At 23.9% G+C, this 19,816-nt stretch overlaps 1 protein-coding gene across 4 annotated transcripts in view; it reads right to left on the reverse strand.

Moving 5' to 3' along the window:
• The window catches only part of LOC126908152 (calcitonin gene-related peptide type 1 receptor-like), a gene marked incomplete at its 5' end in the record, with an annotated part of 50,949 nt that overhangs the window by 24,829 nt on the left and 6,304 nt on the right, over window positions 1–19,816 (reverse strand). For 3 of the 4 annotated variants that reach the window (XM_050690061.1, XM_050690063.1, XM_050690065.1), the window contains 2 exon segments: window positions 5,014–5,120; window positions 13,825–13,938. In XM_050690061.1, the coding sequence (XP_050546018.1) occupies window positions 5,014–5,120; window positions 13,825–13,938 (221 nt within the window). 4 annotated transcript variants of the gene reach the window in all.

A 19,816-nucleotide genomic window follows, 5' to 3' on the forward strand; every position in this document is an offset into this window, starting at 1 on the left:
CCTTTTAAAATTATAAAACAAATTATGTATATAATTATTGTATAAGAAAAGTAAAATGTCTATAAGGCAATGAAACTTTCAAAATTGTTTCTTTAAATGAAAAATTGTAGGTTTCAAGTTACACATCAACAGTTTTAGGATATTATATTAAAAATTCATAAAATAATCAGTGTTATTCTTTCATTTTAAAGCCAGAATTGTTTGAGTTACAATGTTTCTTACTTCATCTTTAACAATGAAGTAAGAATCTGTATACTATTTAATTATGATGACTGATAACTGAGAAATGGTTAATATAGATTTCTACTATATTTTAATAGTAAAATATAAAATATTCAATATTATATTTCCAATATATTTCTTAGATTATTATTAACCGACTTATAACGATGAATGGACTTGCTTAAAGTATGACTCAGTAAGACTATGGATCAACTATCCCTGATTTTCTCTGAAAATTGGACACCCTCTAAATGATGCTTATGAAAAAATTATACTAAAGACCAGTGATTATAGATAATTTAACAATCTTAAAATACATAAATAAAAAATTGTCTGAAGAAATGCTTGACTGATCAATAACCATATTTAAAATTTATTATTTAACAAGAAATTTATAAAATATGGAAAATATGATATTTGAGTTGTTATGTTTAAAAAACACAAAGAGGATTTAATTTTATATTAATATCCACAAAGTTTTTGTTTCATATTTGACAAATATGAATAATACAAGTGTTATTTATATTATTCATACGGGTATATAAAAGAGACATTAATTTTGACCCTAATTAATAATTTGTTCCTCCCATCTCTTTTATAATATTATGATTTAATGCGTTATGGCTTTATCCTTTTAGGTATTGTTTTTTATCACTTCATCCGTTGTGCTTTTTGTCTTCATTGTTCTTATAGAATGAGAACAAAATTTATAGAGACATAAGACGATAAAAACGGTTATATATTTGAGTGCATAAAAGAATTAAGAAAATTAAGTACATGATCTACACCAATCTTCATTTAATACTTTGAAATCGTACTCATCAACGTCATTACCACTACCTAACATTATNAATAGTACTCATCAACGTCATTGCCACTACCTAACATTATTTTAGCTATTATTTTCTTTGTTAAAAATACATTAATTAGAACTTTTAATTGCATATGCTAGCTACTTAGATATTAATTATGATGTTAACTTTATTCTATTATTGGAAGGCATGTTTAGTTAAACATATAGCGTTTAAGATAATTTTAAGATAATTTTTTTTTAAATACTATTTCTATGGAAAAAGAGATATGATTAATAAACATTAAAGGTTTTCTTTTTATAAATCAGTATATAATTGTTAAACCATTAGCATCTCTGCGTATAATTAACATTGTGTAATAGAATAAATGGTTTTCTTTATTCTGATTAAAGATATTCATTCATAAAACATAAATTNTATCTCTGCGTATAATTAACATAGTGTAATAGAATAAATGGTTTTCTTTATTCTGATTAAAGATATTCATTCATAAAACATAAATTATTTATTTTTCAAATTTTTAAATAAAAAAAAAAATAATCAGAGCTTAAATTTATTATAAATAATAACAATAAAGTGTCAGTTTCTATAATCTGAATTGAATTCTCCATGAATTAATTGATTTTATTTTAGTTTATAGAAATTGAACTACGTAGAGTTAAATTGGTCACCAAAATAATGGATTGAACACAAATATACTTAAATGTAATACCATACGGCCCCAAACATGATTAATTGTTTTTGTAGACGAGTTTATGTAGATAAAATGACATATGTATACCAATTGACAATAAGTTATTTCTTCGAAATCAATAAATCCGTCGCCTGAGAATGAAGAAGTTCTAACGCAAAATCAACGATTTTTCAGTAAACCATTTTTAAATAACAATTATTTTACAGTATTTTAGAACTTAATTTTAGTTATTTTGCTATACAGAGTAATTAATTTGTCGTCGTCTACTAAATTTCTTTTCTTTTGAAATAATAGCAATTAAAAATAAAATGTTACGATTTTGTTTATTATTTATTTTATCATTTATAAGTGTATAATAAAAATTGATTACTTGTGGCTAATTAATTAAGTAAAATTAAAACTATATTAATAATATTTTTAATATAGTTTTAATTTTACTTAATTCATTTATAAGTGGTTAAATATTTTTTAGTTTCACCCCATATATCTTATAGGGTACGAGGTGTGTTCAGAAAATAACGGGAATTATAAAATTTCATGGGTTTGGAGAGTCTGATTATTAAAATTTTTTTTCGTATTGTTGGTACACATGTCCCTGAAGTATAATAAAATTTTTACCTGGATTAATTTTTTACTTTGTCAATGGTAGCCGCTAAGATTAGACGTGTTTTTATGAGCTCGGCAATTTTCTTTCGTTAAAAAAAATGGATCAAAAGATTTGTATCAAATTTTGCGTAAAACATGAAAGCGAGTCTGCAATGAGTAAAACAAATATTTACGAGTTGTATAAGTGTTTCCCTGATGGCCGTGAAAATGAAGATGACGAACGCCCCAGAACATCAACAACCGATGAAAACGTGAAAGAAATGTTTATGAATTTTATGAAGTCAACGATGATACAGAATTACTGAAACGTGTTATAACAGGTGACGAAACATGGTTATATGAAACAACGTTGAAACTAAGAGTCAATCGTCCCTGTAGAGGCATTCTAGATTACCAAAACTGAAAAAGGCTTGACAAGTGCGATCAAACATGAGTGTTATGTTCACCGATATTTTCTGAACATACCTCATTTTATAATAGTTCAGTAATTAAAGATTACATTCAGAGTGGTTCACAATCTTCAAACAGATATAATAGCTTTTAATCTACTGAATATTTTGGATTATTTTTTTTTAAATAATTTATGCATTCTTATACTACATAAAAATCAAATTATTTTTATGTATTTTTGATAATAATAAAAAATTAATTTAATTTTAAAGTTTTTAGAGTTTTACACACAAAAAATTTTTAATGAGTCAATAAAAAATTTTACGATCGAGTACTTATTGAGTTACATATATTTTAATATATTGAGTATATTTAATACAATATGTGTTAGGTATAGTTCATACTGGTGTATACAAGGTAATCAAAATCTGATAAGACTTATCCATTTTTTGAAAATTTTAAGTATTTTTTACTTTTGTAAAGAAAAAACAATTAGGTTCAAAAACTCTAAATCATTATATTATTAAATTATTTGTTTTCATCTTTTCATGTTTAAAAACCTTAAACTATTTTTCTAAATTGGGATCTCCTATTTTTAACTTTTTATTAAAAAACATATACATTAAATAACAAACAATTTTGTTTTTAAAATGTTTGTTATTCAATGAATTCATTTTTTTCTTTACAAAAATTCAAAATTTTCAATAGTTATTAAGAAAATGAGTGTCTTACCAGATTTGGATAACTGTTCACTGAAATACTTTTCAAAGTATTAAAGTTCTTGTAACATAGTAAGTACTAATCCTAAAATTGTTATCGATAAATTATAGTTTATTGTAAGAAAATCTCTAAAAACTTCAATATTTTAGAATTCAATTTTTCTTTAATGTTACTAAAAACAAATAAAAAAATATAATTTTTACGTATTCTAAGAGTGCATAAATTGATAGACAAAAAGTAACGCAAAATATTTTGTTGACCAATGGTTATTAGCAGGGCTGTGAATAATATGTATTTATAAAAATTATTAAGTTATTCTAAACACATCATCAGCTTTAAAACTTAGTAATGTGTTTTTACCTAAGTTACAGTTTTGGGGATGATTAGGGAGTTAATCACCCCTAAAAGGTAAAATATTTATACGTTACTGTATAATGCTGCGAAAAAGTTTTATAAACTTAGGACTTCTCAAAGTGGTTCAAACAAAATTTAAAAATGCATATAATTCACAGCTCTGATTATTTGATTTGTCAAAACATCGTGGATTATTCTATATAGGTGATTCATTAAGGATAAGACACTCATTTTCTCGGTAACTATTGAACATTTTAAATTTTTGGTAAGGAAAATATTGTTTGATTCGAAAAACTCTACAATAATATGTAGTAAAAAAATATTTTTTTTCATCCCGTCAAGGTCAAAAAACACTAACTTGATTTTTCAAACAGTAAAATAATAATAGAAATTTAGTCCAAAATCATTTAACTTTAATAAGCTGTAACAGACGAACGGTTAATGGGGGGAAAAAAATTATAAGAGCAAAGTTGTTTATATTTTTATTTTAAATCATAATAACAAATTTAAAATAGGGGTTCCTATTTAAGAAAAATCAAGTTACTTTTTTGTAATCTTGAAGGGATGAAAAAAAAATATTTTTACTACTTATTATTGTAGAGTTCTTTAAATCAAATAATATTTTCCTTCCCAAAAATGAAAAATTTTCAATAGTTACCGAGAAAATGAGTGTCTTATCCTTAATGAATCACCCTCTATATTTCATAAAGAGTCGGTAGAAAAATTAACGATTTGATCTTTCTATATTTAATGCAATTATGCATTTATTTGGATAATCATTGTTATAAATACCTTTTAAAGATATTTATTTTTAAATTAAAAAAATTCAAACTGAATAGAAATAGTTTTTTTTCAGCATATTATTTATAGCTGTTCTATTTAGTTTCAATTATGTTTACTTAAAATTTAATAATAAATATAAATTATATTTAAACTGAAATCAAACAGGTGGTTAATCAATTTTTAACATTTATACAAAATCGAAATAAATAAAAAGTGTTAATATTATATAACAACACTTTTATATTAATTTAACTATAAATGTTGATATCAAAGTTTTTATATCAATGAGCAGAATGAAAATCGAAAAGTAAAAATTCAATTTCAAGTTCTGAAAATAATATAACACCTTATGAAAATAAATTTTGCTATGTACTCGTCTAGATTTAAAATCTCACTTTTTTAATTATTTTTGTTGTTTAATAAGTAACTCACATTAACATCATCGTGGTCTATACATGTTGTATAATTTGACCAAACAGCGCCAGACTCTGGATGTCGAAACCAAGTCGCATCCTTGTTACAAATTTTGTAAGCCGTTCCTACAAAAACAAAAATACTTTTAAAATATTATATGATATAAATCACATTGTATTGTTAACATAAAAAACTATTAAAATAAATGTAAAACGGTTCTACTTTACCTTTATTTGAAATAAAGAGCAAAAATATATGCTCGACAAACACGAAGATTATTGATAGATTAATTTTTCAAGATAAACTAAACGTCGTTTTTAAAAAAATTTAAAAGAATCGATAAATTTTATAATGATGACTATGAAAATTGATTAGTTGTTTGTGTAATACCCAATATATTTTTTCGAATTATTTTTATTCTTTGTGCATCATAACTAGGATTCGGGATTTTATATATTTATAAAATTTATTTGAGCACTCCCGAAACATTCAACTCTCTGAAAATGTATTATAAGTATCTAACAGTATCACAGGAAGATTTTATGTTCTAGGAGGAGTGATCTCCTCACACAGTCCCAAAATTAAATGCAAATTAATATATATTTTAATTAGGATTAAGAAAAACCATGAGGAATATTTATTTATTATTGATGTGCTCGTGATGACTAAAATAAACTTTATGAATGCATTAAGAACCAAACTCTTAACATATTATTAGATATTTAATCTAAGTAATTCATTCTTTAATTTTGATTTATTTTTGGATTATAAGCGGCCGTAAATTCATTTATCGGATGTTAAAGAAATGTTTCCAGTTTCATTTTGAATTTCTTTAATAATTGTACGACGCACTAAAAGTATTACGAATAAAATAAATTAAAGAATGATAATATGTTGTATAACAGCTATACATTAATCAAATGGAAAAAAACTGATAAAAACATCATTCGAACGAAATGTATTTTATGGTAGATTTAAAGCCAGAAATATTTTTTGCGTACTGGGGAGACAGCAAATTTAAAGACTACTAACAAGTAAGAAATGGAATGTAAAATAAATAAAATACAACTGTTGAGAAATTTGAAATAATCATGTACCGATTTATTAAATTACGCGTTGAGTAAAACTAATAAAAAGTTCAAGACGTGTCTTATAATAAATAAGTTTAACATTGTAAACGTTTAAGTTATTAGAACAAAAATTCTTTGAACGCAAAACTTAGCCGAACATAAATGAGAAAAGTTGCAGACAATCCAGCCGAAAGAGTTACATAGTATGTGAAGTGGAAAACTATGGAGGTTGGAAAGGTGTAACAAAATCTAAGAGTGAAGTAGAATGTTATTCAAAGACTTGAGTAATAATTCTACGAGCCACAACACCGTCACGGAAGAGCTGAGGACAGTATAAATGTCGAGAATCTTCAATTCTCTAACTATTAATGGTTTACTTTATGTGTATCCAAAAACAATGAACAGGGATCATTTTTTTGGAAAATTTACCTTGATGTATGGTTCTAATGGATTTATTATGGAAAACGAGTAAGGATATTAAGTCGGTGTTAGGAATTTTAATAATGGCACAGAAAACCAAGTTCATACACGTTTACTGCGCAAAATGAATGCTATATATAGCACTTACAATTTAGTACACTTTGCCGCAATTCATCACTAGGGATACTTGGAAAATACGATTAAAACATCTGTAGTAGCAAATTAGAAGGACTACATTTTCGTTTTTGGAAATATTTTTGAAAATTAAATAAACTAAACTTAGCTCAACGTGCAAATTAAAATTAACTTAATTAAATAGAAAACTATAACGATTTAAAATTAGCTTTGTTTAGCTTGATATGTGGTCAGAAATGTATAATTTTCACTGTAAATTTTAATATGAAGAAAATTGTAATATCATAATAACTTTTTTTATAACTAGACTTTTACCTTGCAAAAAGAAAGTGGAATTGTAACAAAACATTAATTTTAAAATAAAAAAATGTTTGCAATAGATTATTTAAGCTAATAAGAAAATAATGATTCGTTTTATAAACGTAAATTGTTTTATGTTCGGTATAAATCTACAAAGCTAGTATTAATATGATGAAGAGTTATTATTACTATTTTATTTACACTATTAAATTTGTTGAATTAATATAATAAAAAACGCTAGTACAGTTAAAATGTTATATTTTTGGAATCAACCATAATTTATTTAAACTAAATAAAACGTTTAAAAGTACAGAGAACTAGATTACAAGAATATTTGTACGCCGGAAAAAAATATAAAATTTGAAGATTTGTTCAGTGAGAAAAATACTTTTCGAATTTGTTTACAATTTGCTCGTTAAATATACTCTAATGTGACATAACGACAAAAATAAAATTAGTTTCTTATCATTTAAAAGATAAAACAAGTTAAATAATTTGAAAAAAAAGGTATTCTAAAATAGAATTATTCTTGGTTAATAAAATTAATCAACTTTATTAATTTATTAAATTTGAATATTCAAAAAAAAAAAAAATGTTGATAAGAATATTATTAATGGTGTTTTACAAACATAAATTAATTGACTTTGTAACTTTTACAAATAATGTTAAATGAATTGGATATAGGAATAAGATGGCAAGGTTAATCTTCAACTATTTTTCCTGATTTCTGTGACTGTATTTGAAATCTGAAAAATGAATGAGAACTACTTCTATCATCTAATAGGTGAAATATGAATCTTCTGAAAATGGTTATTTTCCCATAGTTTGGAAAAGATGATGAAAACGATTGTAAAACTTTGTAACCAAAACTATTGTAAAATATATGGATCTCTTATGAATTAACATGTATAGTAGTACTTTAAGAATATTTACTAATACCTTTAATTTTTATGTTCAAAAATTACATAAAAATAAGCTAAATATAAATTAAAATATGAATTCTTAACTACAATTAAAATTAACGTATGTACCCATGTGATTATACTACCGAATATTATTGTGTACCACATGAGGCATTTATGTCAATAGGATGTGCTACTATTTGTGATTGATTTTGAGAAATACTGAACTTTCCCCTAGTTACCCTATTAATGTGAAATATAAAATCATATAAATTTTTAATTTTAAACAGATACAATTTATATTAAAAGATAAGTTTCAATTGATGCGCAATTGAATATACTTGAAAAGTATTATCATCAAATGCGAGCTTTGTACAAACAATTTGGTCACTCAATTACTATGTGATTTCATTTTGCTAACAATGATAATATACAATACATTATATTTAAATGATCATGATATTATGGCACAGATGTTTTGACAAAACTACATGATTTTTAAAAGTAATATTTGAGAATAAACTGTTAACATCTGCCATGTCTGTTTTAATTAAAAGGAATGCATATTAGTTATTCAAATCTTAAATTTAACTCGTCAATATTTTATGCTACATTGAAAAATATGTGAATTTGCATTTTTAATTATTGTATTCGTTATAATGTAACTATATATTTTGTTATACAAAATATAATGATTTTAAAATCATAAAACGAATAAATAAATTCCGACTGATTTAACATAATTGTTTTATTAAGATAATTATTATTATTAGAAATAATATTGAAATAAAAAGTTTCTATTTGTATATTTTATACAAGAAAGTGTGTTGTTATTTTAATAAAAAGATGTGTATGTTATTTTAGATACAGTTTAATAAACAAGTAATCAAACTGTAAATTACTTCAAACGTTTTAATTAAATTTCACAGGAACTTGCGACCTATACATAATTTATGTGTTGTTTTTATTTACCACGTTTCAAATATATTATTTTTTAAGTTTTGTAAGCTCTCGATCATTTAAAAATATAAGTGCGTTTAAAATGTTTGAAAGGCGAATAGTATCAAATTCAATAAATTTCATTTAGTTACAATTATCCAAGTTGAATTCTACGTAAAACGTATCCGATGTCATAAAAATAAGAATCATTAAAACCAGTAATCTATAAATTATGGTTTTATGTCTATAACGTGTTCAGTAAAAACATTGACGTAATGAACTAGGAAAGTGTTAAAAACTTTAAAATATATATATTTTAGTGTAAATAAAAACTAATTTAAATTGTAGTTAGTATATCTAAAAATATTAAAACTATGTTTTTCAACGCTATTCATTTATATAAAGCTTTTAAATTCATCTAGAACACAATAACTAAAAAGTATTTTAATTTATTAAAAATAAACAGTAAGTAGACCTAGTTACTTAATTATGTAATTTTGTTAAAAAAATTAGTTAAATGATACATTGCGATTTGAATTCCTATGTGTGTTCAGTTATCAAATTAGTCTTGTTAATTTACAAAATAATTTGCTAAACATATAATTACTATAAACTTAATAAGTACATTTTCGTGTTAAATCTAATAACATTCTCTCAAGTAAATGCGGAAATTCACTGTGTAATGAATGCAACGTGTGAATAAAGCACTCTAATATAGAATATGTGGAAACATATTTTGTGACAACGCATATACAGTTATTGTGGTTCAGTGTTCGCAACTATGTACTAGTAAAATGTAATCTATGATTTTAATTTTATTATATTATTTATATTATACAAAATTAGTACTCAAAGTAAAAAAAAAAACTAAATTATATAATATTTTTATAATCTATGTATAGAAAAGTGAGCAGTTGTCAATACACAGACGTATTAATATTGCATATGCCAAGCGCCGCTCTATAGTTATAGTTGCAAAATATTTCCAAATATTAATTTATAAAACTAATCTTTCACAACAATAATGTCAATTATACACTTGTTTCATTTATCAAAAGATACATTTTTTCATGACTAAATGAAAACGTATTTAATGTACTTATTTTCATTTCAACTTATGGATACTATACATAACATAAAATTAACGATTAAGTTATTTTTAGGAGAAATTATAAAAAATTACTCACTTTGCGGTTTTTACACATTTAACCATAAATTCACTTTCTATCTTCTAATCGTTAGATTACAAAAATTATGTATTAAAATATTGTTAATATCTATTAAACTATAAATGTACTACTACATATATTTTCGTAATCGAATGACGTGCAGTAAGTAAAAAAGTACAATATTTAGTTGTCGTATGTTTGTTAAGTGCATCCTATTCAACTAAACATTTTTTTGCGTGGAAGTCTGAAATATAATAAAGGATCGATGGGTTTTAGTGAAAAACTGATTTGACAGGAAACGTAAATGGGGATACATTCCTTAGTGTTCTAGTCTTATTGTCTACTTACTATAATCAACTTTCTAAACTATCATACGCAATATACAAGCTGTCACACTGTGATTCAATAATTTAAATATTAGTCTATATAGTTAAATTAGTAAATCACAATGAGACATTCTGTATATACTTCAAATAGGGAAAAAATCCTATTTTTTTTTTGTCTAGCTGTTTTTCTCATTACTTTTTTTGTTTATTTAAATTTGAAAAACAATTACATTTTTTGTTAACTTTCAAACAACAAATTGATTTTAAAAAGTTATAGTATAGCTAATTTGTTATATATTCGTAATAATAAAATGAGATATCATAATATGATATCTCATTTAAACTTTTATTAAGTTTCATATTCGTAATAGACAAGTTTAAAATTTTTTCGATAATTCAATACAAATTTTTATAAAGAATAAGCTATCTCATTTTTTTATACGGCCACATTAGGTTTACATCAGTTTATTATTTTATTAGATACAAAAAAAAAAAAACAACATAAAACTTGGAAATATTGTTATATACTACCCGGTTTCTTTATAATACATTTTTATAGCTTTTAATGTAGGTTAAAAAAAAGGAAGAGTGACATAAAAATGATAGACATACAATAATAAATATTCTATAAATAATATGAAAAACATAAGATTGGCCTTTATTTTGATATTTTTAGTACTAAATTCATAATATATATAAATTTCAACTAATGTTTCAAACGAGGCAGCTAGACCATAGGACGGCTAGTTGTGCACCATACTAGATTGCTGTCTTGTCTTAAGTCTGTTTACGATCGCTATAGGAGCGGGTGGCAAGGGTCACTAGGTACTTGCCGGCTAACCGCACATCCAATAAATTACGTGTAGACAATAATTGTATAAAATTAATATAAGAAATATATTAAAACTTCTGCAATAATTAACTTAAAATCAAGGGTCATAGGAGGGTGTCCTTAATACCAAAATGGCCGGCAAAGTGACTTAGACACAAAATAGAAAATATATAAATAAATAAAACAAAACAAACAATTAAATACCGTATGTAACTTTGCGTTGAAATGCTGAAACGTGAATGGATTGGTGACCACAAGGGTAGTCGCTTGAGAAGTAAATACTTCAGTGACAGATAGGGCTGACCACTAAAGGAATGCTTACAGGTAAGAAAGCTCGAGGGAACCAGGGCACAACAAGATGCGCAAAAAACAATAAAATATATGGCGCACTATGGTTGAACAATAGCACACAAATGGAGGCGTTTTTTATGTATGCGAAAGACGCACAATATGTACTTGTTGAGGAACGACTGTGGACTGTACACGCGTTGTTTGCCGTGCTGAGTAGGCGAGGGGGTAGGTAAGCAAAGACACTAGAGATTAGCTATCACATGATGTGATGTACTCAACGTTGTTTGTAACAAATGGTCCACTCTTTGTTAGAGACATTCTCTACCAAGCAGCTAATTTAACCTATGATTAGTTAAAAATGTTATTTTCAAATCTATTAAATTAATTTAATAAAATTAAGGACAAAATCCAACAATAAATTCTTAAATATACTTTTACAGTGATAATTAATCTTTAGTTTCATCTTTATGTTATCCAATAATTATATGACGAGAATAACGCAAAAAATTATCTATCCTTTCAATTGCATGCAAGTTACATAGAAAAATTTTAAATAGTATTCAACACAGATTCTTATCAAAAAATTGTACGAATTTAATTTCTGATCTTTTATATTCTTACTATAACGATATTTAAGTTAAATTAGTACATAATTTATTTTTCATTAATTTAGGAACAAAACTTAGGTTTATTTATAGGATAGAAAAAAAATTTCAAAAAATTTTGTTTATAGAGTATTTTTTATTTGATGAACTATTTTTATTCTGTTACTCCTCGTTAAATTTTATCAATTTTGACCAATTTTCTATGAATAATTTGTTGTTTAGTGTACAGTAGTCATCATTTTTTTATGATATCACAAAAAAAAGATTTAATTGACAATTCTTGATATCATATCTTTCACTAACATTAGTAAAAATAAATACGATAATTATTTATGGAATATTGTAATAGATTATTGTTGCCTTCGATATTATGAAAACCAAACTAATGATGAACTTATATTTTAAATCTAAAAATTTAATCAGGCTTAAAACAGCAAAGGTTGATTGGATACAAATAATTATAAGAACAAGACTGTTTAAATTGTTTTTCTATTTTATTATCGAACTAAAATGGGATTTCCTATTAAAGAAAATTAAAGTTTAATTTTTTATCTTGTAAAGGATAAAAAAAAAATGATTTAGCTACATATTATTGCACATTTTTTTTATTCAAATAAAAAATGTCTTTTACAGAAATTGAAAATATTTAGTAGTTTTTGAGAAAATAAGTGTCTTATTCTTAATCGATCACTTTGTATAATAAGTCTTACAAATTGTTAATTTTTAGATATTGTAAAATAGTTTAAGTCCTTTAAATTTAGAATAAATAAGTAAATATAAAAACATACGTATTATGATGAATATTCCAGGTATTGTATATGTGACGTATTGTATTTGATGATATTAATACAATAAATTTTTATCTTTACCTAATTTTATTAGTATATACGAAAAAAAACCCTAAATATAACAGTAATTTGAACAGTTATGTTGATTTTGGCTTTTTAAATGTAAATCTAAAAGTAATGGCATTAAGAAAATGTTTAACATAAATTAATAGTTGAATACGTAGTTACAAGTTTATATAAAAACCTTAAACACGCAATATTATTGTGTACAGTCAATTTATTAACTGTCCAAAACAAAACGTTGAAGTCTCGTTGTCTCTACCAAATGGAAAAAAATCGAGTGCTTTTCATTTAAATTATTACAACTGCCGGAAGCTCATAAATTGAACCAGCTACACTGAATATACTACTAGTTAGTGGCAGAAAAAAATAACTAGACTTTTTTAAAAATACTAAACTAATGGCGTTATTTTTTATTGGCATTATTCATCGATGACAAAAATGGAAGCTAATTATAAAGCAAATAATAGTTGAGTATTAACTAGTTCAGTCTTACTTTGACTTAAGATTAATAAAACCACAAAAAAAAAAAAGGCCTATTCCAATTTATAATTTAATTTACCAAACTATTTATTCATTGATAAAAGAACGATTTCTTTCAAATAATACAACTTTTGAAATTATAGAATATAGTCAGTTGAAATTTATCAAAAACATTAAGAACAAAATTTGTATAAAATAGTTACATTTAGTAACTAATTAAATAATTAATTTGTGTATAGTAAACAGCTGTATCTAATTTAACTTTAAAGTAAATAAATAAAGACAGTGTACCTAGATTTCAGTATTTCAAGTTAAACGTTCAAAACATGTTTGTGAAACCAAACTTTGAAATTGTATTGTAATCACAAATAATAGCAATCTAGGTTTATTTCTTATCTCAAAAAATCCAATAAGTTCTGAATTCACATTTCATAATTTGCATAGGAACTATTTGAATGCTTAGTGTTTACAACATTTTTATTAAATCTCGATTTTTAAGTTTCACTTACTTAACGGATCAAATCCAGAAACGAATTGAGGGCATGGTTGGTGTACGGTCACTCCAGCTTTTGTATCATCCCAGCATAACCATCCATCAAATGTGCCTCGGCAGTAACTTGAACCTGTCAAGATAGGATAAAAAATAATGTGAAAACCTTTTATATTATTACGCAAACGTTTACTATATAGGCACAAAGCTACAATATCAAGATGTTAGTCAGAATATTATTCAATTTTTTCTGACAATACACAACGATGATACATTACGTTAAATTACGGTTGAACATTTAGGTGATGATAAATATAAATATGTTAACACAATTCAAAAATTTTTTGACTAAAAGAAGTTCATTCGTAAGTGTCAATCTCGAAATAGAACAATAATGGGGTAAAATATTGACAAAATTAATTATAATAACAAGAATAGTAAAAAAATAATATAAACATTTTAGTCCAAAATGTTAATTTAGTCCTTCCATTCCACTCAAAACAATCTATAGTCAGTGTATAATCCTAACTGTGAACTAATTTTGTTATACGTCTATTAAACAATAAAATATTTGCCTATAAGTTATTTGTTCCTTAAATCAGTATTATCAAAAACGATTAATTTAATGTTGATTTGGAATAAATTTTAAATAATTTGTTTATTGAAATGTAATTTTCTTTAGTTTAATTACTATATAGCATTGTATTGTGTTTGTATAAAAACAATTAAGGTATTCATGTTAATTAAATTTTAATCTGTAAGTAGAACAAACCAAAACTAATGATGTTATGCTCGTGNTAAGTAGAACAAACCAAAACTAATGATGTTATGCTCGTGGACTTTATCTAAAAGCTGAATTTTACTTTTAAATAAGACCATCTCGAGTTTTTAATGACAATTTTAATTATCATTTAAATTTAACAGTCCAACATGACGTTAACATATTACAGTCTCTTAGAACTATAAAAAATTGTAAACTAAGTTTTTTTTTTAGTATTATCTTAATGATTACTTAGTAATTTAAATGAAAACAATAAAAACAACATTATCTATAGAAGTTGAGTAACATTGACGCGTTTAAAATTTAACTATTATTTGTCTAATGTAATCCTGAACATAGCAAGGATTTCATTCAAATATTATAATCAGTAACAAATATTGATATTAAAGAGGAAAAAGATGTATATTTAAAATAAAATATTTTCAAGAATACATTCGTAATATATCATTAACTATAGTTTTTGAAATTCATATAATTACTAGTTAAGTCTAATTTTAAAAATTGTTTTGGAGACCCAAAACATTAAATACTTTTAGTATTAAACTGTACATGTTTTAAAACTGTATGTTAAGCATTTCCATTTTTATAATATTAGTATTTTTAGTAGAAGAGTAAGCTCAGTAATTATACCTAACTTTTTAAAAATGTTTTTCTATCAGACTAGATGTTAAAATCACTAAGTGATAACATTAATTGGCGGTGCACTTCAGTGCTGATGACAGTAACATTTTTTCCGAAATACGTATACGTGACTTTTTAATAATTTTTGTGGTTTTTTAAGTTAAATATATTTGTGTTTTTTAATTTTAAATTAATATTTCAAATATATTATTAAATTTAAATAAACTCTAACAGAACATTAAAAAAAAATGAATTTTAAAAACAAATTGGAAATAACTGGTTATTACAATGAACCCTTCAGTTAGCAAAATTCAAATGATAAATACCAACCAATAAATATAAAAAATTCTATAAAATTTAAGTTTGATTGTGCTATTAAAAAAAATATATATGAAAAAGTACGACATTATATCAATCTTAAAAATATTTAACATATTTCAAGCTTCATATTTTTACTATTAAAATTATTTAATATAATGCTTTTTCGGTACACAGTTACTTTTTTTCTACTTAAGTGGTACATTTTGGTAGCTATCTTAACCTTCTCAAGAAAAAAAGGTTCGCAAGCTTAGTAATATTTTAAATTCTTACAGACTCCATTAAAGAGGGCAATATAAAATCCTATTTTGACTGGACAATATTTCACCGAAATAGTTGTCCCATCTATTACTAAAATACCCTCTTTTGTAAAAGACTTAAATGTTTCATAGTTCTCATAACTTTTAATTTTACTAAAAAAATATAATTATTATATTAAATAATATGTAAATGTTTTTCACTTTTCAAGTATATAAAACTCGTGTAGAGTGACAGTTGAAACNGTTGATGTTTTTCACTTTTCAAGTATATAAAACTCGTGTAGAGTGACAGTTAAAACTTACAAACAAGGCATGTCTTGTTTTTATGTAAAATTATATTATTAAACGTACCGGCCATATACTTTTAAGTTTTATTAGAGAATTAATAAAAATTTGATAAGAAAGTAATGGTAGAGCAAAATTCTAATAGCAACAAAATAATTGTAAATTGTATTTCACGAAAAAGTTTAAAAAATAAAAAGAAAAAGAAAATTCCAAAATAGAAAATCGAAATAAAAGCTAAATTACACGTGTAATTGAACAAAAATGATCCTCATCNAAAAATAAAATTCCAAAATAGAAAATCGAAATAAAAGCTAAATTACACGTGTAATTGAACAAAAATGATCCTCATCTCATTTATGACTTTCATTGAGTATAGAAAATAACCTTCATGAAAAATTGCAATTTGTGAAAATCAAATAAGTTATAACAAATACGCCTGTCTTTGTTATTATATATTTAAAAAATTTTACTAAGACATATTGAATTTGAGAAAATGAGTAAATTTACATTTACAATCTCTTTATCTAAACATGTTAATAACAGATCTTAAAATAGTCTTATGAAATTGTAAAAAATTAAAATGTAATTTTAATTTAAGGACAAAATTTGTAACATTTTGGAAAAAAAAATTTATGTTGTTTCTCTAAAATAAAACTTTAACGAAACATTTTACAAATGAATTTTATCTGAGGGCATAAACTCATTTATGAGATGTATTGGCATTTGGTGTATTTTAAATAATAAATATTAAAATTTATCACCATAGTTTGTTTTAAATATTAAAACTTAATGCAAAATATATTTTATCATATCTAAATATGTACTGTTGAGACTTTATTAAAACAATGGGTTTCTTTATAACTTTAAAGCAGGTATTTTATTAAAATAAAAACATATTATTTTTATCTAAATGTAACACTCAGCAAGCTCTTATCTTCTTCTACCAAATCACTGTTTCGTTGTATAATAAACAATATGTTGGGACGTAGAAAACCATATTTTATATTACACTTCATTGATTTAAAAAAATATAATACAATAATACATATACAGTCAGAAAAATATGCATGTATAATACGTCTCAAAAAAGTACGAAAAAATGGTTCAACTAGAATCTAGTAGTTATGTAATCTGCAATGAATTATTTACGAAGAACAAACCGGAATTTACCGGAAGGGCAAAAAGGTATCTTTGTGATACCCTCGTAAATTTTGTTAACCTCGCATGATGTATTATAACAGAAAGGATTAGTCAGAAATATTGATTTCAATCTTAACTCATAGATGAATCGTACAGCATTTTTAAAAGTGGTTATAATTTGTCCATTTAAACAATCGGATAAAGTCATCAAAACATCTTTTCAGTTTCATTAGCATCTTAGATAAGATTAATTTTTAAAGTTTAATGATCAAATAAGCTTCTTAAATCTTTGATTTTTAAAGTTATTTATTTTTATTGAAAAGAATTTATCATTTTTATAATCGTGTTTTATTATCATGGTGGCTTAACTTTAGAAGCACTAAACTGAAAAAATATTTATTTAAGTTTACTATTTATTTATACTATTTCTACAAATTATTTTATAAGGTATATTTTAAAGATTCTTTTAAAAAAAAGTAATCAAAGAAATTAAAACAAAAAACTTTTATCGCATAATTATGAAAGTTTCTTTTAAGTGAGTAATATGACACAAAATACATTTCTATTTATATATGAATTTCTTCTTACATCAAGAAAAGAAATAAACAGACATTAATTTACTATTTTTTACTCATATCTGTTTTATTATTTATAAACTACAAAAAATGTTTAATGCAAATATCTTCGATTAAAAATTTTATTATAGCATCCTCATTTATCATTTAGCATTATTATTCATTAAAATATATTATACATTTAAAGTTATTAAAATGAATAAAATATTGTTTAACCAAGAAAATTTTATCACAATAAATAATTTATTTATAAGTACAATAAATACAAAAATGTGTATATTAAAGAACTTGATCGAAAACAAACGATATTAAAAAATACAATTGAAAAACTTTTTCCTTTGTGTGTTATGTTTTTATTATATTTTTAAATAAATTTTCTAAGACAAGTGAATTTAATCATTTTTTCATCTTTTTAAGTAATCATTCGAATTTTACTTACATTTACGTTTTCTGTACTTTTACAATTTTATTAACAATTTCTTTTGAACTTTCCAATTACATTTCGTGTGTATTACTACAGATCAAAAAATAACTGAATATTTAATTTTCTAATCAAGGTTACTCCACAAATACAAGTTAATTTTTTTATATTAGCCACTCGATTTCACTTGAAATAATAATTATGTTAAGAAAAATNTTTTTTTATATTAGCCACTCGATTTCACTTGAAATAATAATTATGTTAAGAAAAATGATTTTTGGTATTTTACAGTTTCATATATCTATTGATTTATCAGTTATTATTGCGTTTTTAATTCATTCCTTAAACTTTAGGATAGTTTAATTAAAATTGTCTTATAACAAATTATATATTTANATCAGTTATTATTGCGTTTTTAATTCATTCCTTAAACCTTAGGATAGTTTAATTAAAATTGTCTAATAACAAATTATACATTTAACTAAGTTATAAATTGAAAATTGATTTAAAAATATGACTGGTTGATAACAACTTTTAACCCATTTTTTGGGTAGTTATTATCATTATAAAATGTAGACTAAATGTGAAAACAACCAGTATAAACAAAATTTCAATGCATACATAAATTGGTGTCCAAATAAAAACTATTCTAATGAAATAAAAAAAAAATGACTCAGTCAAAAATAGACATCACGAAATTTTCATGATACCTCTGGAAAATCTANATGACTCAGTCAAAAATAGATATCACGAAATTTTCATGATACCTCTGAAAAATCTATGGGCAAGCCTGTTAAAATTCCAGATTTAAATACTACAGAAAAACACCACAAAAAACTTGAATTTAGCTCAATGACTTAAGTATAATAAATAATATAATAGAATATTACAAATAAACTGAGATAAAATATGAAATATTTTACTTAGGTAAATAAATGTTTTTAAATTTACAGAAAATTTAATTTAAAAAAATATTTTTTTATTATCATACAGCATATCTATATACATTTATAGATTTTGTTTTAGACTTTTTAAAAGAACTAAAATTCGTACAAATTTGTTGTTGAAATATACAATAGCGTGGAAATATTTTTCATTTTAGGAGGAAATAACTCTCTTCCATCACCAACACTATAAGTCCAATTAAATCACATTACTAAATTTTTATCTTATTTATCAAAATTTTTACTGAATGATGAAGTGTTTAGAATACTTTAACACAATTTTTAAGTGGATAAAAGTCCGTGTTAAGTTATTGATATTACAAAATAAAATACCAACGGTTAAGTAAGCAATTGACTTTTGATCATATAACATTTAATAGTTTTATTAAGATACTTCGATCTTAAAAAAAATATATTACGTGTAAATCATGTAAGTTCTTTAAATAGTAGACGTTTTTTTAATGAATATAAAAATACTATATACAATAGATACTTGTCATAACTATATTAAAAAAGATTTCGTATTAAGTTATTTTACATTTACTTTTATTATTTGTCTTATTCGATAAAAGTATACCTAATGCAGTTTAGATAGCCACCTTTTTATTTCCGTTTAACATTCATCAGGTTTTCAAAAAGAGGTTTTCTTTTATTGTTTACTCTTAT

The sequence above is a fragment of the Daktulosphaira vitifoliae genome, unplaced genomic scaffold, assembly GCF_025091365.1.
Source record: "Daktulosphaira vitifoliae isolate Bord-2020 unplaced genomic scaffold, ASM2509136v1 Scaffold_5, whole genome shotgun sequence".
Taxonomy (NCBI): Eukaryota; Metazoa; Arthropoda; class Insecta; order Hemiptera; family Phylloxeridae; genus Daktulosphaira; species Daktulosphaira vitifoliae.